Source organism: Mchenga conophoros, linkage group LG17, assembly GCF_057382185.1.
Source record: "Mchenga conophoros isolate Kocher_MC1m ecotype Shallow Benthic linkage group LG17, M_conophoros_male_GT1.1, whole genome shotgun sequence".
Classification (NCBI taxonomy): domain Eukaryota; kingdom Metazoa; phylum Chordata; class Actinopteri; order Cichliformes; family Cichlidae; genus Mchenga; species Mchenga conophoros.
In genome coordinates, this window is record NC_140542.1 from 1,916,128 (window position 1) to 1,939,934 (window position 23,807).

Genomic DNA, 23,807 nt, shown 5'->3' on the forward strand with positions numbered 1-23,807 from the left:
CTAAACCACCACGTGAAACCAGCTTCTTGGAGAAGACGTTTGGTCACCACAGCTGCAGCGGTGAGATGAACTGCAGATCTCCGCCCTGATCTGTGCTTCGCCACTACATGCACCAACAAAGAGAGATAACTGCAGCTGATAGCATGGTTTTTACACAAACAGGAAGCTAACCACAACGTTTGTTGCCACTGAAGGTTAACAGCTAGTAGTTATATATAATTTGAATGTAGGCAATTTTATTCAGACATGTTATAAAGCAAAGCCAATACAACTGTAGGAAAGTCCCAACACGTACTTCTCAGGACAGATCAGAAGCACTGACCATAATATTTAGAAATTTCTTGGGTCACAAGTAAGTAGTGATTTATAGATATATATAGTTATGTTGTAGGAACATGAAAAAAACAACTCATTCACCTCCTAATAGAAAGACGATTAAAAGATCAATAAGTCAGATGTTGATCCAGAGTGCAGTGTTGTGTCGGACTGCTTCACGTGGACAAAACGACTCGATGAATAAATCAGATTCATTTGAAACCAAAGGTTGGTGGGAGAACAATGTCACCTTATTCTGCTTTAAAACTGCAGTTTAGAGATTTTAGAGATTAAAGTTTGGTTTCAGCACTTCTTCTTTGTGAAATAGTTCAACATTAAACCAAAGTGTGCTTTGCACTAGACTGAGTCGGGAATTGGACTCCAGCCTGGGATGCTCTGCACAGCAAATTCCTAATGTTCTAGACTAAACCATATTTACTGTCACAATATTACATTTTCACCCCACAACTATGAGCAACAACAAAGGAAATGTAAAGGTATCATTATCAAATCCACAGAAGCAAGGGAACTACACTGAACTTCCTATAACCACGTACAAAAAGAACAACTACATAGCTTTTCATTTATATTATTTAATTTTAAAATATTATTGCTATCAAAGCATATATCATACCTCTAGCACAGAAACCTGTCTACTCTTGTAATCCTGATTACAGATGCTAACATGTAGGAAAGGCAGGCGTGTCTGACGTCTGTGTGGATACCTGCAAACATTCACCTGCAACCATCAGCTTTCACTGCATGTGAACATGAGCTATAATCCACACAGGAAGTCAGCGAGCTGTCGTGCTCTGAAGCTGACGATTGGTTGCTAGCGGACATTCCAGGCTCCAGTTGCCTAGGTGACCCTGCAACATATTTACCAACCAGTCATATATCAGTCACCTGTATCCTGCACTCTCATTGGTAGTTGGTTCAAATGCTCACCTTGAAGCTGAGACAAGTTTTCAGTGCGTTTGTTTTTCACCTGTAGGTGCTTGCAGATAAACACAAGTTAGCTCCCAAAAGCCCAAACCAGGGTCAGCTATTATTCCAGCAAGGAAATACAAACCAGTTAGTCCAGCCTACTAAAAACCACTATTATAACACAAACACACACATCTGCTCATCAGGGTTATCTCTGCTGTTGCCATGCCAGTCCAGCATCATGAGCAGCTGGCACCTGAATACTTGCTTCAAGCAACGAAGATGAATTCAAACAGAACAGACGTCACATGAAAAGTGAGGCTGACAGCATAAGACAGGGACGCCTGCCACAGGAGCAATGCATCGAGCCTGCTGTGAACGGCGTTTGGAAGCACGGTGCTCGCAAACACAATGACGAGCGCTCGCTCCAGTCTACGTCAGCCTACACTCACGACCTCCCACCTTCCACAGACACTACAGGAAGACAGAACCACATGACGTCAGAGAGGAAAACCAACGTGAACGGATGGATACGAGTATGCTCAACGTCAACTTTACAGAGCCAAATCTATGTGACACATCAGCTCCATCAGTACAGACGGACACATCGGTACCTCTACACACATTCATTGTTGTGGGTCCACAGCAGAAGCATTTCCAGGCTGTTGCCACAGAGACAGAGCGTGTGAAGAGAAGCACCCGAGCAACAGAGAAGCTGGTAAATGTGAGTCTGCTTTAGGGTCACGAAATCTTTGGATTAAATCGAGGTTACACAGAGGATCGCTATAGCACTTATTAGTCAAAGTACTGTGCCTGTCGCACACATGACATCTCAACATACAGACTGGAGGAGTTGTGAAGCTAACAGCCAATCAGAGAAAGTGTGGCCAAGCTCAAGAAATCAGCAAAAATCCAAGAAAACCAGCGAGCTCACTTCAGTTTTGGAGGGAACTGAGACAAATTTGCTGAATTACTGGAAAGAAACTGTGCCACCCAAATTCTTGACGTTAGACTGCAACAAAGTCTCTGCCCCGAGTCGGCCACAGGCCTCACCTGAAGCACACGTGCTGCTGGCACAGGCTTACGGCTCATCGCCGAGGGTTAAATGGCTCGTTGTAGACACTGCAGGGTGACACGTGAGCAGCTGGAGGGACGGACAAACTGTGACCGTGTGTGTGGTTTCTAGTGTCACAGCACAGAGATCTGCGTGCACCACTGTTTGTGGGAACCAGAGCCCAGTGCTTACATAACCAACTAGGTCGTCATGACAACAAATCTAACAGTACATCATTGTCCCAGCGGCCCTCCAGGTGTTTGGAAGATGGGTGTCAGATGATCAGAGGTGTGTCCAGGCTACAAAGTCTTTACGCTGTCGGCGCTGCAGAAAGGTGGGGCTTTGGAGGGCGGAGTCAACTAACAGCGGCCTACATCCGATGTTAGTGCTGACGTTCACCAGACAGTGTTTTGCATACTATTTAAAAACTCAGCCTGAATCCTGCAATTTTAAATTCACACACAAGAGGGCGACATTGCATCTATAACACCGTGCGGGTCCTCAAAGGGAGGGCTCAGCTTTGATGCACTTGTGTTGGTTAGAGAGGTCAAAGGGCAGAAGTAAATCCACAGTAGGGACCGAAACGCGAACATTTTTAATTTCATTTTTGCGTCGCAGTCATCTTTCCATCCTTTAAACACAGACTCACCAGAGCCTGCAGAGCCTGAACCACAGCGCGTCCTGTCTGCCCATATGGAAAAGAAATAGTAAAAACTTATATGTGATTACTCGTGAAAGTGGCCACTTTCTCATTACTTTCATACAATAAGTATCCAAAACATTCAAGTTTCATTGAATGTTTTGGATATAATTTTTCAAGGGATCTTATATCTGTTTTCACTCTTGTATGCTTTTCATACAAGTTTCACACAAGACAGATACAAACTTTATAAGATTGATATATATCTTTTCCATGTGGGTGAGTTCAGGATTTGTGTAAAAACTATTCAGGTAGCAGGACGTGTGCCTGCTTTGTATGCCTGCACAGTGATGAATAGTACAAAGATGCTGTGTACGCATTAAGCAGGCTGCATTTGAGTCGCTCAGTTGGATGCAGCGTTTTAGAGCATGAAGACAAGTAGAACAACACGTCTACTCATTAGCAGCTCTGAATCAGCCACGTTAGCACCTTAACACAGACATGAATCATCACAAAGCCTCATGATTAAAAAAGCAAACCAAAGCTCACGACGAGCTGGCATTTCAACAAAGCTTACTAACTTATTTCAGCCATCATCTTAAGAGAACACTTCAACAGGAAGAGAAGCTCTTCGATCTTCCTGATGACTCGCTGCAGTTTCTGAGCTGCAGCCACGTCCCTGCATTTTACAACAGTAACACAATATCAACAAATAGCCATATGAATAACTGTTGATCTGGTAACATGAGTGGATGTTGAGGGTTTAACTGAGGGCTCTGTGCAGAGTCAAACTGGACTTTTCCTTTTGGAGCCTTTTGGAGTTAAACAGAGTTACCTGACAAATATCTGAGGCTTACACCATTCAGGAAAAGGACTGATCAGAAATTATGGATGGAGCCCTGCAAGCTACACATGCAGCTAACCAATTTTCACTCGACCCTTTTGTCCAATATGGGAAAGCTCCAGCATAGAAGCAGAGTGTGGCACCGGCCAAGGGACCGAGCCTCACCCCGACCCAGAGTCCAACACCATCAGGTGACGTCACAGTGGCCTCCACGTTTGTAAATCCACCCTCCTCCAAACACTGCTGACCCAGGGCAGCAAAATAAAGCCTGCAGAGGCACAGCTTACTGCATCCGTACCCATAAAGTCACCACTCTGACTTATTTTAACTACCGTTGACGTGTAAAATAACAAGCTCTTCAAAGGATTTGTTGCAAAAGGCTCAGAACTGAGCTCAAAGGAAATGAAAACAATCAGGGCTTACACAAATTCTGAACCAGCACCAGCCCTCTGCGCGATGAATGCAGGAGTGAGCGAGGGACACAAGCAGACACACATTTTGCTCTCGGGGGAAAAAGGCTTCCTTGTGGAGGTGAGGGGAGCGCTCGTTGTCGGCTCTCGCGCTGGCTTCCTGTTCTATTCTCTCCCAGGAAGTGACACCAAGAATGACAGGCCCAGGCTCCCACGGGTAACAGTGATGTCATCCTCGTTCCGTCCGTCCGTCTGCTCCCATCTGCGCCTGCAAATATAGACAGGAATGATGTGAAGTGGTGACGATTATTTTATGTAAGCTTATATTCTTGTCCTGCGTGTCACTCCTGCTGAGTCACGTAGAACACTCCACTTTGCTGATCAGTGGGCTTTCTTCTGAGTCGTGTGCTATTTCACATGACCTGTGGTTAACTTGGAGACAGGGACGTATAATTGGATGGACAGCCGGAGGGAGGGATGGAAGGCGAGCACGGGAAGGAGGAAGATTCATCAAACAGATGCACAGGATGTTCACGCCATTTAGCAACAACTATTAGTCACACTGCGGCACCGCTGTGTGCACCACCTGCCACAAGCTGCATCACCACACACCTTTAGGTGAGAACTGGAGAGTGAGCGCGTATGTGTGGGTGAGTCGCCGATAAAGAGATGGAGATGTGTTTGTTCTGCGGCCTCGGATTCGCTGAAAAGCAAAATAGCATCCACTCGTGCGGTGCGCGTATGAAAGCAGCTTCACCTTGAGAGATTGCAGCGACATCTTGCAGCCTCTTAGAGAAATGAGCCGATGCTGACTGTGGCGTCTGCTTTTACTTCACACGCACATAAACAACCAAATGCAAACAACGCCCTCGCATAAGCACATCAACCTTCATGGCTTTTACAGTGCAGTTCACCAGCCAGCTGCATAATGTGCAACAATCAAAGCACCACATTCACATATAGAAACCAAGGCTGCGCTCTTTCCTCAGTCATGAAACTTCAAACTGGGAGTCAAAGGGCAGATGTTGTCCGTGCACATGCCCCACAGGTTGGATCACCTTCTGGAGGAGGTTCAGTGATGTGCCCCCGGGGCAGAGTAGTGACTGGAGCACACTTAAACGGTGAGGGGGACAGTCAAGTCAAATTCATTTATAGCACATTAAAAACAACCACTGATGACCAACGTGCTGCACACTTAAGATAATCAAAAGTCTCTGATTTAAAAGCTGAGGAGTAAAAGAGAGTTTTTAGATTTTGAAAGTGTCCCATGTTGGTCCTGATGTGAAGGAGCAGTCACAGCTACAGGGGTAATGAGGAGGCGTTGGATAGGAATGCTGTTATGGAGAGAAATACAGAAGGACAGACGATACTGGAATTTGCAAATGGCTGTGATGAACTAGGAGGAACATAAGGTGGCACAAGAGAGATGAGCAAGTCGCTAAGAGGTGGACTGCATGCTATGCAACCTGGGAGCAATATCAGGTCATGAAAACTTTGGAAATCAAGAAGATGCAAGTGAAGGCAGAGGCATTAACTGGTTAAAGTTGAAGAAGGAAGAATTCCAGTGGAGATGAGACGAGACAGGATAGTAGGGAAGAATTACCAGATGACTGGGAAAGTACAGCAGTAGTACTGGAAGTGCAGGATTAGTACGGAGGAAGTGAAGTATCAAGAGAATGAAGAGTGGACCTGTGGAAGTGTGGAGATGTGCAGGAGACAGGGCAGTGGACTTTCTAACCAGATGAGGAGTGTATGAGGGAAGCAGAAAAGGTTTAATGGTACCTATTTTCAAGAACAAGGGTGAAGTGCAGAAGTGAAGCAACCACAGAGGTTCATGAGCCACACCGTGAAGCTACGGGAAAGCAAGGTTAAGAAGAGAGGTGGCGATCAGTGAGCAGTGGTATGGCTTCATGCGTGAAAGACCTCCACAGATGTGATGTTTACGTTGAGAGTGTTGACGGACGAGTACAGAGAACATCAGAGTGGCTCTGTGTCTTTGTGGATGGGACTGGTACTTATGGAGCACTGTTCTATATACGTTAAGCACTCTTAACTACACGCCTCATTCACCCATTCACACACATGCCTAAGCACTTTTAACGTAACACTCTCACGTGTACCTCGGGAAAAATGTGCCCAAGGATACTTGGATAGATGGATGTACAGGACACAGGGATCGAACCACCGACCCACTTCACTGGGAGTGACCCGGATGGACAGGATCAGAAATACGGATATCAGAGGCAGTGTTGGTCAAGGAACTTGAAAAAAGTAATCAGTAACTAATTACTGATTACTTCCCCCCAAAAGTAATCCCGTTACTTTACTGATTACTTATTTTCAAAAGTAATTAATTACTTAGTTACTTTTTAAAAACACGATTTACAACCTGAAGAGGTGATAAAGCAATAGATCTTTCAGCCCAATTCTACTTTTTCTGCATAATCCATCATACAAAATGTAATCAAATGGAAAAGTCTCTTTTTAAAACTTGTTTTATTAGTTTTAATCTTTTAACTTTATGCATCAAGCAAAGATTTAATTATCTGCAACATTCTCTGACTGGAAGAAATTAGTTTAACATTTAAACCTATTTTCTGCACATTCCAGCACATAAAATAAAATATTTTTTGTGTTTACACTCAGTCTTTCAAATAGATGCAAGTAAAACACAGCAGAAAATAAATAAAGTCAAAGACTCAGCGGTCCTGTTGCTCTATTTTCACCTGTAAAGCAGGACTGCGGTAGGCGGAGGTTTACCCTGGTGCAGGTGTGCCGCGGTCAGTGGAAGAATCCGCGAGTTTCTCTGTGAGTTTCCCATCACGTCGTAGCTACTCGGTGCTTGTTGGAAGTTTAGGGGTTTTTTCACTGTAAAAAGAAGTTTTCTTCCCACGCACAGCGGACACTAATGTTTTTGTCACTTTTTATGGAATCAAACTCAAAGTAAGGTCAGTACTTCCACGCTTTAGACGCTGCACGCTCATACTCTCTCCGCACTCGATATATGATCCATTGTTGATCTGCACACAGCTGTTGTCACGAACGTCGCACTCGCTTACGTCACTGTCATGAGACACTCTTGCAAAAGAATCAAAATTTTAGTAACGCAGTAACGCAGCGTTCCTACGGGAAAGTAACGGTAATCTAATTACCTTTTTTACAATAGTAATCCCTTACTTTACTCGTTACTCAAAAAAAGGAATCAGATTACAGTAACACTGCCCATCTCTGATCTCTGACGTGAGCGCTCACGTTGAGCAGTTTGGGGACAAAGTTATAATTTCTCCAAATGACGAAATATGTTAATTACTCACATTTCATCGCAATTAAGAATCCAGTTACATTAACACAGATTTGGAAATTCCAACAAAAACCAAACAGTGTCTATAAACTATTAGTAGATGTTAGGAAACACAATCTAGCAGCCGCGCTGCGAGCGCTCTACACCAGCCGTCCCCAACCCCCGGGCCATGGACCGGTATTGGTCCGTGAGTCGTTTGGTATCTGTTTCCTGAAGGAGGTATGCAGTGTAGTTGTATTGAATGAAACCCCTCAATTATTCCTGCAACAGAGAATGACTACATAGTTTGACATGTGGTATTGAAAATCATTAATCACCCTCTGCTTTTGTGTCTGCTTGAAACTCTCCCAGCGGCCTACTCCTCTAGCAGGCAGCCTGTCAGACAGATCCAGTACCTCAGAACCGCCGACCCGACACTGATCTTCCCTTCCCGTCAACAAACCTCCCCCCTGTGAGCCATCTTACTGTTCAGCTGTTTCCAGGAAAATTAGCGTGGTCTGACACTGACACGAACAGGCAAAGGCCAGCAGATTCAGTGTATGCATTTACAGGCGATGAATCACTGCACAGTCACTGTTTAACTGCCATTATTGATTAGCCCAATAATACTATCCAGGAGCGATTCCCTGAAGAGGACTAACATGCTGCCATTATGAGTTTTTTCTTTTGTTTCCTGTAAGTTGAGAGTGAAACATTTAGCAGGGGGAGAAAAAACCACAATGTAAAGATCTCATGTGGTTTTAGCGCGCTAGCTAGCACGTTAGCTAGCACATTAGCTAGCACGTTAGCTAGCATGTTAGCTAGGACACAAACCTTCTGACTGTGTCACCAATCCTCAGGAACGATGGAGGCCTCCACAGCTAATTACTGACAACATCCATAGTCCACCATAGATGGTTACTGACTGCATTCAAACCAAATATGAACCACTGTTTGCAACAATACTTTACTCACTATTTGGTTCAACTTTATCATCATCAGAAAAGCCTCTTCCACAAAGAAACAATAGAAAAAAAGTAGATTTTTAGTCTAAGGTCAGTATCATGTCTGCCATCTTCAATGCAAACTATACCACAATATGACAAACGCAAAACTTATCATACCCTTTACTGCTGTTACACAACATCTGAATTAATGGATAAATGTCAGGGCACAGGCATTTCTCTCACCAATGACATTACCATAAAGCAGTTCATGCTGTATGGAGCGTACGGCCCCGGGTTACCGTGTGTATTAATGTGCGTCAGTGGCGCGGTTCAGGTGGGGGTCGTGCAGAGTAAAAGCCCAGAGGGATGTGGGCACGAGCCCCAGTGAGGAGAGCTACTCTGATGGAGGTGATGGTGATGGAGTGTTGGAGCATCAATCTCAGGGGAGGAGCGTAGTGTGGCTCACAGTACCACACACAGACTAGTCTGTTTTACTGGAGCCTCAGGTGACTCTATCCTGGGACTTTATGAACAGGTTTTCAATTTCAATCCATGTTGTAAATCCGGAGGACAAACATGTGACAGCTGAGTTTGTAAGATGGTATACTGATTTTTTTTTGCAACAGGAGACTTCCTGTTTTTTTCCTGTGAGTGTCAGCTGATCGGCAGGTATAAATTAAAAATGAAATGAAATAAATTACTATTAGCCCAACCCCCAGAGTCCACTGAAGTTAGCTGGAGTGCATTGCATCGTGATGTTGGCTCCCGGAGATGTTGTCATTAGCTACAGTGGAGACAAACTCAAAGGTGTCATAACTGCTTGTCTTAGCCCTTTAAGACCTACTATAGAACCAAGGCCGCCAGAGCTTACCTTATATTTTTACATGTTGTAGAGCCATTTTAGGGAGCATTTCAAGTTGCTATACAACTGTTATAGCCCACATTTTAATAATATGTATGCATTAAGTCCATAGTAACGACATAAATTGCAAAAAAGTGCAATAAACTACAAAAAATTAGAAAATCGTTTTTGTTTTTTTTTTACATATATTTCTACTTGGAGAAATTTAAGAGGTTTATCCCTCAAAACTTTAAATACAAAAAAGTTGCAAAAAATAGTTTACAACAACAGGAAATTTATTTTGAGTGTCTTCATAGTTTTATTTTGGAGATACACCAATTTTTATATACTGCAGGAAAAACGAAAAACAATCCTATGATGCAAATTTGCAAAGAAAACAGCAGGTGCATCAAAATAAAATATTTACAGCAGTGCAATTCGAGTTCTAAGCATCCCAGCAACTATTCAGAAAAGCATAAAGTCAAACATGACTTATAAAAACACCAGTATAGGCTTTTAAGGCCTACAAGTAAAAAACTACATTTTCCGTGAAAATGACGTCACTTCCAGTTTCGGGCAGGAAATGGCGGACATGTGATCGTTCGCGCTGACGTCTGTTTCACTGTGGGAAGTGTTACGAACAGCTGATCGGATCGGAAAGTGTGTTTCTGGAATATTATGTTTTTGTTCCTGCAAGAGCTTTTTATGCAGTTTTTGCAAAGCTATATGTGGAAGGAAACCGTGACCGAGGACAAGCTGATGGCATCAGATGTAAGTACAACTCCTCCGGTTTCATATGCAAAAAAATTTATTGCGCTAGCTTACACGGTTCAGGTTCTACAGGGATTTAAAAATAGTTACGCAAAACGGAGTGTGCTGCTCTGATCAGCTTTAAAGGGTTAATGCTGCACCAGTCAGAGCTTCTATATATGATAGATGGAAAACTGCAGCTTCCAGTTTGGAACAACCAGCTGATTGGAGCAGGGTCACCCACAGCATCAATGAGTAGATAACACATGTGAGGAAAATCTGTTTGTTTCATGTATCTGAGAGAAAGAAATCATCCAATATGATGACACTGGTGCAAAGTTAAAGAGTCCAGACTCCCATGGATGTTACCCTCAGCAGATTCTGTTGAAGCCCACATCACAAGAGAAACCTCGGAGTTCCTGAACTCAACCCATTTTCCATTCTGGAAGGGAGACGGGACAAAACAATAACTTCTCCTTCTAGAGAATTTCTAACAGCTGGCTTTGGTTGGCCGTAGTTCTGGGAAGGGATCACTGCTTCAGACCACTCCCAGCGCCGTCGCCGCCAGCCGGGCTGTCCTGGCATGGAGGCCTTCCTCCCAGGACACAGATAAACAATCCTAACAGGCCAGTTTAAAGGGGGGGTAAAAATAGCAGCAAGCTCATAGACGTGAACTTCACTGGAAAACAGGCCTTTTTAAGATTCCAGGAAGAAAGCAAGCATGAAGGAAGTGATGTCAGAGCCTCATATCAAATGGATGTACAGAAGCACGGAGAGGCTGATGTGGTATCGAATCGGGAAAATAATCTGATGTCTGTGTTTAAAAGAACGGCTTTCAGTCCTCAGAGAGCGGGCGGGGGGAGGGGCTGGTGGGGCTGACTGTGGAAAACAGCACCGACTCATCCCTGTTCACACACACACGTCGGGTGTTGCTGTCCTTGTGGGGACATCTCACTGACATAATGCTTTCCCTAACCACAGCCCAATTGTAACCCTGACACTAAAACCACAGTCTGAAATCTCCGTCCCACGGGAGCTGTTTGTCCCCACCAGTATAGTAAGACCCCGTACACACACACACACACACACACACACACACACACACACACACAATGGCGATGTGGTGCCAAGAGCGGCTCATGACGCAGCTCGAACACTCGGGCCTCGCTGCCCGGCAGACACACAGCAGCGGTGTGATGGATGTTCTCAGGCTGCGGACGCTCACACACTGAATTAGTCAGCAAAAGCTCTAACCAGCACTTCAAAGTTCCCTGGCTCTGGTCCAGGGTAGCTTCCTAAAAACGAGCGTCACGTTTACAGTAAGAGCTCGTACATTCCCGGAATCCCCCGCCTGCCGACACATCGCCTTTTCCAAAAGCTCCTCATCTGAAACTAAATATCCCGTGCTTTCACATGCACCTCCTCATATCTGTTTGTGGCTGTTCTGTTAGAAACTGTAGGTGAACTGACAGCTAGTGAAAGATTCACGCCAAGGTCTGCTGGCAAGAGTGTAAACAGTCTGTGTGCAAATGAAGAGTCCTTTTTCAAAAAGAGTTGGCAGAAGTTCAGCGCTCGATATCTCTCTTTATACACACTGGGATCTGTGAATGTATTATTTGTATTATTAATTCGCCTGGATTTCCAACTCGGCTTGTAAACAGGTTATGGAAAGTTTTTAATAAGCTGTCACTGAACCTTAGAAAAGCGTGATGGATGGGTCCACACCTACGTGCTTCCTTTTTTTCCTGAGACCAGCTAAGATGAGGGGCAGATCTGTCCAAACTGCCCTGTTGAGACTTGTTTAGATTTCTTTATTCAGATTTCCATGAACTGAGGTTCTGTTGGCTTTTAGATGCCATCACTTGACTTTTCATAGAGTCACTTCCTGCGGTTTCCTTTGATTATCTACTGACAAAATGAGAGCTGTTGGAATTTGGCTGCCTTAAACAAACAAGGAAGCAAAGCTCCGCCTCCTACATACTCTAAAACCATTCACAACATGTTTGGACTTCAAGCACCACGTGTACATTGACCTCACTATAGTATTACTCTACAACTCGATTGCGGGTGTTGATTTTAGCTGGAGAGAGGAGCTACAAGGACATTGTGCAAAGTCACATGGGATTAAAAAGTCATTAATATTTAGATGATCAGACAGGCTGTAAAAGCAAACACAGGTTTGTGGAGGTTGTCTAAACCAAACGCCGGTGGGGCTGAGATGTTACTGCATGGGAGGAAACAGCAGCCGGTCAAAGGAGTCCTCTGACAAACTACACTGCTCACAAAAATAAAGGGAACACTTAGACAAAACAATGTAAGTCAAACTGTCCACTTAGGAAGCAACAATCAGTGTCACATGATGTTGTGCAAATGGAACAGACAACAGGTGGAAATCATAGGCAATTAGCAGGACGTCCCTAATAAAGGAGTGGTTCTGCGGGTGGTGACCACAGACCGTTTCTCAGTATCTCAGCTTTCTGGCCGATGTTTGAATGCTGGCAGTGATTTCTCTCTAGCGGTAGCGTTAGACAGAGTCTACAACCCACACAAGTGGCTCAGGTAGTGCAGCTCATCCAGGATGGCACATCAATGCGAGCTCTGGCAAGAAGGTTTGCTTTGTCTGTCAGTGTCCAGGGCATGAAGGCACTACCAGGAGACAGGCCAGTACATCAGAAGACGTGGAGGAGGCTGTTGGAGGGCAACAACCCAGCAGCAGGACCGCTACCTCCGCCTATGTGCAAGGAGGAACAGGAGGAGCGAGAGCTCTCCAAAATGACCTCCAGCAGGCCACAAATGTGCATGTGTCTGCTCAAACGGTCAAAACAGACTCCATGAGGGTGGCCTGAGGGCCCGACGACCACGGGTGGCGGTTGTGCTTACAGTCCAACACCATGCAGGATGTTTGCCAGAGAACACCAAGATGTTGGTGCATGACCGGTTTGGCAGCGGGTCAGTAATGGCGTGGTGTGGCATTTCAGAGAGCCTGACTTCCATTAGATACCATGATGAGGTCTGTGTGGAGTTTGCATGTTCTCCCCGTGTTTGCGTGGTTCTCCCCGGGTACTCCGGCTCACGTGTGGTGTCAGTTTGAGATTCCTACATCGCCTTGTTCTCGAGTTATCATATACACAAGAGTTTTAGAAAGCTTGATCTCAAACTCATCAGAGACTTTTGCTGATACAGCGATGTTATCAATTTCAAACTTTATCGCAATCAAAGCCTGCGTGTCCATGAGGCCCTCCCGCCTGCAGGGTGAGGACAACACTGATAAAACTAGAACTTCCCTTTAGCCAGCACGCTCAGTAAACACATCCTGAGCTGTGTGCTGTCCCTGTGAAAGCACCAGTGTTACAGTGGTAGGAAAATGTGTTTGCCCCGTTCAGAGTTCCTGTTTCTTTGTATGTTTGTTGCACTTAAATGTTTCCAATCAACCAGTCGAAAAAAAGAAAAAGAAAAAATCAATCAAAAATCGGCCGATAGATTTGACTTAAATCACCAAATACTGGTATCAGTTTAAAACAGATCGCTTAAGCTCTGATTGAGAACTTGAAACCTCTTCACAGTCCTTCAGATCACTTCCGTCAAACGTCACCCTCCCAGTGACATGCATTCTGTTCTGACTGAACTATTTTTGCAGTTTTAGACTCTTTCAGCTCATGAGTTGGGTTTTGGACCCATGCACTGGGTTTCCAGCTGCGCTTTCAGATGCACCACCACTTCCAGCAGCAAACGGCACACGAACAACGTCTGCAGTTTTGTTTGTGTGGTGGAACGTTCAGCAGCTAAAGACACAGAAATGTTTCTCAGAGACAGCAAACCACTCCCATGAGCAGCACTGCCAACTACGCCTGCATTTTAATAACTGTTGGACTCACATCAATAAGGACGGGATGTCGTTTATGTCAGAATTCATCATGTGAGAATCAGGCCAGAGCAAAGTTCTGTTCCAAAGGCCCGATTGTGAGGAGCGGGCAGCGTTCAGCACATATTCATTAATCGATAACAAACGGCTGCACAACACGCTGCGCTTCAAAGAATTTCAAATTGTATATAATATTTCGCAGTTACTATTCCTACATGATTAGGACTGAAACAGTGAACTGACAACTGTTCAGGCTACTGTAGGGGTTAAAAACAGACATACGGCTCAGTGATCACCAATAAATGATCCATCAACCAACGACTGCGGGCATGTAGAAACCCATTATTTAGTGCAAAACGCTGATGATGAGCGCATACACAGCCATGCGTATAAAAGATGTTTTAAGAACACAAGTGGTGCTGTGTGTGTGGATGTGAACAGACAATATGCGTGACTGTGTTCACCATCTTCAGTGCTGAGTGCTCTTACTGTCAGGACTCTCAGATTTGACTTGGAAATGAAGCGTAATCAAGGCCCACTCAGAGTTTCACTTGAGAAGCTATTTTACATTCTGGTGCCTTTTCGATTAGTCTGGTGTGACCTGGACTGTACCGGCCAATGGGCAGTCACTATCATGGCAACACCTTTATTTGAACCTGACACAAAGCGTCCTGTGCAATTACAGGTAGCAGCCAAGGATACATGACAGTCCAGGCTGTGCGAACAAAGTGTGCGCTGGCAGCAGGTGGAATCGTAGCACCATGTCTCCATTACTCCGGTTGCTTCTTACAAATAATGCCCCCACAGCTCCATCACATTCAGATTCCCCCCACAGCAGGAAGCAGTGGTATGCTTTCCATTACCATTTACATTATCATGTCATTACTCATCATAGATGAAGCTAGTTAAGGGTCACCATAACTATCCAATGAAAAAACTGTTACTATTTAGTTACATCAAAGTCAGTGCAAACAACAAATCTAGAAAAACACTGTTTTAGTTTTTTCTATACTGATTGGTTCAATTGTGTTTTTTATGTTGTAGAAGATGTCAAAACCAGCTGTTAACATTTAAGTGTAGGCCTGAACAATGCTAAAGCACACCAATGAACGTAATGCGTCCCTTTTTAACCGGCGTTTATGCAGTCAATGGTACATGTAGGCAAAAATTAAGCATTAGAAGTTGACACAGTGACTGCATTCTCATCTCCTTGTATGTGCCTGACTACTGAAGAGCCTGAATGTTTCTGAAGGCTTTTGGAAGGTCACAGTCCATGCACTTCACTTAGACAGCTCGCTGGCAAACACATGCAAACTCGTGTGAAATTATTCCTATAAATGGCTGAATAATACTGAAAGTGTGAAATTACTGGATGACTGACATGCTTAGCCCTAATAATGAAACTAGAACAAAGCACGGAGAAAGACACCAGGAGACAGAGTTATATTGAGAAATCTTTGTAGGCGTTCTGCCAGCAACAAACTGTACATCTGTCATGCTGACTCAGAAAAATTACACATGCATTAGGCTGTAGCTTCATTTCACTTTCTTGCAAAAGTGTATTTGAGGAAGCATCAGGCTGTGGCTAATTTAAGACACAAAGGGTGTGTAAATAAAAGAAGAAGGACTTGTGTTCTAGCGAAGAAGGAACCATGAGCCTGGAGCCTATCCCGGCTGTGTTAGGGTGAGAGGCAGGGTGGAAAGGTCGCCAGTCTGTCGCAGGGCTGACACAGACAACCATCCACACCCCCCCGTGCTGCACTTCTAATTTATGTTAATAAAATATTAGTGTTGTGTTGGTGTGGCGTTTGTATGTTCTCCCTGTGTCTCTGTAGCGCTGCTGCTTTCTTCATTTTCTTTTTCCCTGTTTTTTTGTAAATATAGCACCAATGAGTCAGATCAAGGTGCTTCACTGTAACGTAAAAACAATAATACAAAGAAAAGCCCCAAATAATCAGACCACCTCCTAAGAGCAAGCATTTGGCGAGAGTGGGAAGGAAAAACTCCCTTTTAACAGGAAGAAACCTCCAGTAATACAAAGGCTGAGGACTGTGAGGGGAGGGGGAGTACGCTGCTTGGTAAGAGACGCCTAAGAAAAGCCTAGCTAGAACTTTAACGTGCAGCTGAAACTAATTTGATGACTCAAAGGTTTCTATGATTCTAAACACTTTGGCAAACAAGACTCACACTAAAGAGGAATATGGCTGCGATCAATAAATAAACAAAGAATATAAACGAGGACTAAGTAGAATCATTAACAGCACTGAAGTATTGTATGACAGCTCTGCTGTCTGAGACCAAGGACAGTTCGTGTACATCGTGTTTATATATTTACTGTCAACCTGAGAGAGAGCTCAGCGTTATGCAACAAATATACAGTGTGCTGTATCAGAAACATTATATAACTTACTGAGTCCAATGCTGTAGTTACATCACAGCCTCTCTGCTCTGGTCTTCTTCAGCTTCTGCCAGGGTAGAAAAACAGAGTCAATACACCTGCCACAGAAAAGTGTCATTGCAGAGATGAAGAAGTAGGGCTGTGCGATATGACCAAAATCTCATATCTCGATATCAGACATCTGTCGTCCGATAACGATATAAATCACAAAAATGTAACATTTTCTGTAAATTCTGTGAATCTCGGGCAGCTCGACCTGCGTGAAGTGTTTCCAGCTGCGCGTCGTGTAGCTGAGTCGAGTGTTTTAACCGATGCATGAAACGATACATTTTTAGACATAAGTTGTAACGGCGCCGTTTTCTTTGTGAGTGCTGCGGGGAGAAGCCTGTTCTAACGTTTGAGTCTAAGGTTTATTTTTTAGCACCTGGCGTCTCTTTTTTACTTCTCATCCGTAAATAATCTGCTCTTTCACGTGATTCAGTTTATTTTGAAAAGTCTGAACAGGATCTTGAGCTTTATTGTGAAAAGTTTATGTGGAACGTAAACAAGCGGACACGCGATGGTTTTACCGTCGTTGTTGCTAACGACAACGCATAAAAACAGGCGCTTGTCCGTCCGTAGTGTGGTTGTATTAAATATAAGAGAAAGAGAGAACTTGAAGAAATTAATATAACCACTACAGTGACATCAGAACCATGAACAAATATTACTGTAAACAGTTTATTTTGCGACACCACGAAACAAATGACAGCGTGAAATGAAACGATAGATGTTTTTGTATCGTCATCTGATATATATCGTTACATCGAGCAGCTCTATGAAGGAGAGTAAGAAACACTGCAGATCACAAGTTATTCATCTGCTTTTGACTGTGACACATACTCGCGTCTGATCTAAGGGACGGCCCGTGGCCATTAGTCAGGCTGCTTACAGGACTGGCCTGTGGACAAGCAAAACAGGACATGAGCAAGGAGCCGCACAAGAACCAGCGAAACGGTTCCATGTTCCTCATCAACCACTTGAAAAGCGCTTTGACCCAAAGCACCACCAGGACCACACATGAGTACAGCAGGATGAGATCACAGCTACAGACTATCAGACGCTTGACCAGCACAGAGACACGCCCCTCTGTGACACAGCCTCTCAGCTGATACTTCCAAGTCAAACAAAGCGCTCGGTCGCTGCCGGTCCCCGCCCAGCAGGAAATGATGAAAGGCCGCCTCGTGTCACACCTCTGGCTCCTGTCTTAGGGCGCTCCTTTGAACCAAATGAATGGTCAGGTGTCAGATTTTGCTGTGGTTGGTGAAAACAAGCAGTGATTTCTCACTTTTACCAGGCTAAGCAGGTAAAGTGAGAGGAGGCTGGGCAGATAAAACATCAGAGAGCTATGAGGTCACTCAGCTGACAAGTGGAAATTCCCTCATTAATTGAATAACATGGAAGGACAATAGCACTGCTTCCATCCAAGTTTCAGTCATTTGACACCCAAGAATTGAAGTTACTGCTCAGAAATGACACCTCAGTTGTTGTGTCTTTAGGGTTTGTACATAGGATTATATTACAAGAAAGTCAGAATTCAAGATTTATGGTTGTGATGTCACAGATTTAGAAGAAAAACGGTGAGATTCACGTACAACAAGATGTCAGTCTAACTCTCCAAAAGCATAGCAGCTCCGATGGACTCGTCCCAGGAGGAGGAAAAAGACACACCAGGACGCGTCTGACTCCCTACCTGCGTTTCTCATCAAGACTCCTGGACTTTCACTTCTCCGCTCTACCCGACACGCACGCTGACACGCACGCTGACACGCACGCTGACACGCACACTAACACAACCCTGCTCGACAGCCTCTCTCCCTGTGCTGCCTACCTGGCATTGACAGCAGAGCATTACAGAGACGTGGCGGGTTAATTGTTTATGGCTGGGCTGGGTCATAGCAGTGGATCCTGTTACTTTCCACTGACGTGAGTTCATGGAGGTAGGCACGCAGGCAGGTAAACAAACCCAGGCGAGGTGAGTGCATGGGGCAGTGCAGCGCGCTCACACACACCCACCTCCACGGGCACTGTGAACAAGCCGAGCATTAATGACATCAAATCAGCATCAAGCTGCTGTAGTGCAGGTCACTCACCATCTCTTCAGCGTGTACAGCAGGTGACCCTTTAGTGTTTAGTTACAAGCCTCCTTTTTCTTCAGAATGCGGTAACCGCCTCCTTTAAATCCCCAAAACACCCACACTGTGTGCTGGCCCCATGTGACGCCATCCTCTAACTGAGCAGCTTCGAGTGTGATTCCTGGCTCTCGCTGTGTCCTGATAGTGACGGATTTACAGTTCCCGCTACTCTCTCCTTCTGTGTGTGTCTCTTGTCCTACAAAAATGGGTGTATCTCCCTGAAAAGAGTGAGACAAATGTGAGTAAGAAGCACACCCACATGAAAAGCTCACTTTCCCTCCCTCCCTCCCTTTCAGTCTGGCTGTCAGCATTTCCTCCAGGATGCACACTATGACTGTGATTTATAGTGTGTTATATACTTGTGTTCTCTATCCAAGCAGCTGGACAGAATCCCAGCAATGCTGGGGAATAACAGGAGAAATGGCTTCCCCCTCACATACTGTATGGAACTGCACGGGGAACTGAAGCCATGATCCCGGCAGCGTTGGCGGCGTGCTCAGCCTGTAGAGCTACACACAGCGGGACCACACACAAACCCCCTTTAGCTCTGTAGTAGTCAAATAACTCCCAGTTCCTCTTGTGCTCCGTTAGTCTCCAACATATGAACTGAATGGTAAACAGCAGGAGAATGAAAGCAGTCGAGGGACTCCATGAAAAGAGTCGCCGTCTCCATGGCAATGCCAGAGGCAAAGAGCGCCCCCCCCCCCAAATCGCCGCAATCCTTTCTGTACACATAGGGAATTGTGGGAAAGCGGATATGGGCCACATAACCTCTCTGTCGGGTACCAGGCACATCTCCACTCACATCACTACACTTTGACTACATGCAGGTCAGAGGTCATGGTCAGGACACCAGTTTGACTTGGTATGAACTGTTACAGACACAAATCCCACTTCTACAGCTGATTCTGACCCGACACCTTACCATTGTCACAGGGTTTCAGTGTTGCAGACAAATATCAATGAAACAGACACAAAATCCAATATATCACCTTAAGTGTTTTTTGTTTGTTTGTTTTTGCCTTTTCTCATGTAAATAGTGAAATTCAGCCAGAACTACATCCACAGCATTGCTCAAAAACACAACTGCAACCTCTCCAAAGTAATCTAGCTGTCGCTCTGCAAACAGCAACCTGGCAAGTTCCCCATCTTTGCTAAACAAATACTTGTCTTTTGATGTAGGAGAGTCTAATTCTACTGTAATGTAGTCACCAGGTTAGTGCCTAAAATGACCTTCTCTTTCTCTTATCACGTTCCTTTAACCTCGATGGAAAACGTCCCGAGGAAAGGCGCCAAGGAGAACTCACAAGGCAACTGCAGCTCTTACAGGACACTGGGCTATTGGATGGTGTGATGGTGGTGACACGGGTCGTGCTCATGGTGAATGACAGCAACACGCAGCACAGACCATAACTCCAAACTTATAGTTGGAGCTGCTGTGGCTCTGGTGGAGCAGAAGAGGATCAATCCCTGATACAAAGTCCGGCCTGGATGCCGAAATATCCTTGAGCCTGGACCCAGGCTACATCCACTAAAGTGTGTGTGTGTGTGTGTGTGTGTGTGTGGGTGGGACTGGGTGAATGAGACTTGTAGTTGGAGGTTGTAGTGTAACTCCTGACTTTGTGAAGACTTTCTGTGACTGAAGTAAGTTACAGATCATCCTGAGAGCAGCCAACACATCAACACAGCAACTGATGGTGTGCTTATCCTGAACTCACTTTGATATACGCCGCTCCCTCGCTATAACGCGGTTCACCTTTGCGGCCTCGCTGTTTCGCTGATTTTTTTTGTGCAATTTTGCATGTTTTTATTCCCAGCACATTGTGTTCTGCGTCCTGATTGGCTGTAGACCACCGTCAGTCTCGTGCCGTGTCTGCTGTACAGCACAGAAGCGTTCAGCTTGTGTACTGTACATAAATCTTCGATCCTAGCAGTGTGACTCTGAAGTGCTGCACTGCATGTTTGTAAGTTTTTCCCCCAACAAACAACAGTGTTGATGAAACGTCGTCACCTGCGGGTTCCTTTGGTTTCTTTCTGTAATACTGGACTCATTTTCTACAAGGTTTGAACTTTGAGAGTTTAAACAAGACAGAAAAGTGTGAAAATGTTCATGCCTGTCTAACAAAAGTGTGTAAAGTGTGTCGTGAGGGGTTTTACAGCCTTAAAACATCTATAATAATTGTAAAAAATAAAGTTGGCTACTTTGCGGATTTCACTTATCGCGGGTTGTTTTTAGAACGTAACTCCTGCGATAAACGAGCGACTGCTGTAACTCATAACAGCTTTTATGGATTTGTTTTTTGTCCCACACAGCAACCACTTCATACAGAGCACATGTTATTACAAAAAGGTAATGTTCACAGTTCACCTATAAAGTGACTTTAAGGTATGGGTCATGGCATGCAATGAAAAAACATTTCTATGAGCTGCATCCCTTGTTGGTCATGCTTATGTTTATGGAAACAGTCAAAGAGTGTGTTGCTGTGAATTGTGGTTCAGCATTATCCGTCCAACCTGCTAAAGAAGGTAAGAAGGAAATAATAATAATAATACATTTTATTGAAGAGTGTCTTTCTAAGGTCACCTTACAAAGAGAAAAGAAACTGTCGATTACAATAGATTAAAACTGACAACAAGTAAAATCTGTATTAAAGTGAGTAAGCCAGTTTAAACAAGTAGGTTTGGAGCTGTGACTTATCTGGTCTCTTATGGGAGTCCGAGTTATGACCCGAGCTGCAGGATCCTGAAGAAGCTGAAGTTTATGGACGGACTTACTGGGGAGACCAAATAGGAGGGAGTTGCAATAATCAATCCGGGAAGTAATAAGACTGGACGAGGACGGCAGCAGCATGGGGAGTAAAGAAGGGACGAAGTCGGCTAATGTTATGTAAGTGATGCAGACCGGGTTATGTAATTAATGTGAGACTGGAATGAGAGAGTACTGTCAAATATGACAATATTAATGCAGAAACTGTGAGATCTGGTTAAGGTAGAGGCCGTGCCAACGAGTAAGACTTCTGCCTTATTACTGTTAAGTTTGAGAAAGAACCAAGATCTGATCTCCATAAGACAGTTAGAGAGGGAGGTAGGTGGGAGGGATGAATTAGGTTAGGAGGAAATGTAGAGCTGGGTGTCATCAGCATAACAATGACAATTGATATTATATTTTTGGAATATACAGTGGGGCAAAAAAGTATTTAGTCAGCCACCGATTGTGCAAGTTCCCCCACTTAAAATGATGACAGAGGTCAGTAATTTGCACCAGAGGTACACTTCAACTGTGAGAGACAGAATGTGAAAACAAAATCCATGAATCCACATGGTAGGATTTGTAAAGAATTTATTCGTAAATCAGGGTGGAAAATAAGTATTTGATCACCTCAAACAAGGAAAATCTCTGGCTCTCACAGACCTGTAACGTCTTCTGTAAGAAGCTTTTCTGTCCCCCACTCGTTACCTGTATGAATGGCACCTGTTTGAACTCATCATCTGTATAAAAGACACCTGTCCACAGCCTCAAACAGTCAGACTCCAAACTCCGCCATGGCCAAGACCAAAGAGCTTTCGAAGGACACCAGGAAAAGTATTGTAGACCTGCACCAGACTGGGAAGAGTGAATCTACAATAGGCAAGCAGCTTGGTGTGAAAAAAATCAACTGTGGGAGCAATCATCAGAAAATGGAAGACATACAAGACCACTGATAATCTCCCTCGATCTGGGGCTCCACGCAAGATCTCATCCCGTGGGGTCAAAATGATCATGAGAACGGTGAGCAAAGATCCCAGAACCACACGGGGGGACCTGGTGAATGACCTGCAGAGAGCTGGGACCAAAGTAACAAAGGTCACCATCAGTAACACACTACAACGGCAGGGAATCAAATCCCGCAGTGCCAGACGTGTTCCGCTGCTGAAGCCAGTGCATGTCCAGGCCCGTCTGAAGTTTGCCAGAGAGCACATGGATGATACAGCAGAGGATTGGGAGAATGTCATGTGGTCAGATGAAACCAAAGTAGAACTTTTTGGTATAAACTCAACTCGTCGTGTTTGGAGGAAGAAGAATACTGAGTTGCATCCCAAGAACACCATACCTACTGTGAAGCATGGGGGTGGAAACATCATGCTATGGGGCTGTTTTTCTGCCAAGGGGACAGGACGACTGATCCGTGTTAAGGACAGAATGAATGGGGCCATGTATCGTGAGATTTTGAGCCAAAACCTCCTTCCATCAGTGAGAACTTTGAAGATGAAACGAGGCTGGGTCTTCCAACATGACAATGATCCAAAACACACCGCCCGGGCAACAAAGGAGTGGCTCCGTAAGAAGCATTTGAAAGTCCTGGAGTGGCCTAGCCAGTCTCCAGACCTCAACCCCATAGAAAATCTGTGGCGGGAGTTGAAAGTCCGTGTTGCTCGGCGACAGCCCCAAAACATCACTGCTCTCGAGAAGATCTGCATGGAGGAATGGGCCAAAATACCAGCTACTGTGTGTGCAAACCTGGTAAAGACCTATAGTAAACGTTTGACCTCTGTTATTGCCAACAAAGGTTATGTTACAAAGTATTGAGTTGTATTTTTGTTATTGACCAAATACTTATTTTCCACCCTGATTTACGAATAAATTCTTTACAAATCCTACCATGTGGATTCATGGATTTTTTTTTTTCACATTCTGTCTCTCACAGTTGAAGTGTACCTCTGGTGCAAATTACTGACCTCTGTCATCATTTTAGGTGGGGGAACTTGCACAATCGGTGGCTGACTAAATACTTTTTTGCCCCACTGTAGATAACGAATAAAAGAGGCCCTGATACTGAACCCTGGGGCACACCAGCAGAAACAGGATAGAGACTTGAAGAGTGTGATTGAAGTTGGATAAACTGAGTGCGGTCTGAGAGATATGAGGTGAACCAGGCAAGGGGGGTGTGACTAATGCCAGTGGATGCTAATCTGCTCAGGAGGGTGTTATGAATATCAAACGCTAAGATCAAGCAGGATGAGGTTATTAGTGATCCTTAACAAAGCAGTTTCTGTACTGTGATCGGGGCGGAAACTGTTGGTAGAGATGATTCACTGAGGTATGAGTGAAGCTGGGAGGCAACAACTTTCTCAAGGATTTTCAAAATAAAGGGGAGGTTTGATATTCAAAATGATTGGGATCTGCAGCAGGCTTTTTGAGAACTGGAGTGACAGAAGGAACAATTCCAGTGTTAGGGGCAGAGTGGATAATACTGATGATGAGGGAAGACCAGCTTTAGCTAACAGAAGCACAGAAACACTTTTTGTTACATGTTCACTCAGTTGGGTCTCGTGCCTGACATCCAGTTCCAAATGTGTGTCCCAGCCACAGCTTTCTGTCTCCAGG

General features: G+C 44.6%; 1 protein-coding gene across 2 annotated transcripts in view; it reads right to left on the minus strand.

Moving 5' to 3' along the window:
- Positions 1 to 121: 121 nt before the first annotated feature.
- LOC146554847 (uncharacterized) overlaps positions 122 to 23,807 on the minus strand; it is a 57,989-nt gene continuing 34,303 nt past the window's right edge. For both annotated transcript variants that reach the window (XR_014889344.1, XM_085253035.1), the window contains exons 3-4: positions 16,281 to 16,335; positions 122 to 4,458 (exon numbers count right to left, since the gene is read on the minus strand). Coding sequence is in view for 1 of the 2 variants with exons in the window: in XM_085253035.1 (XP_085109161.1) it covers positions 16,329 to 16,335 (7 nt within the window). In the remaining variant the exon portion in view is untranslated. The remainder of the gene's footprint in view (positions 4,459 to 16,280; positions 16,336 to 23,807) is intronic.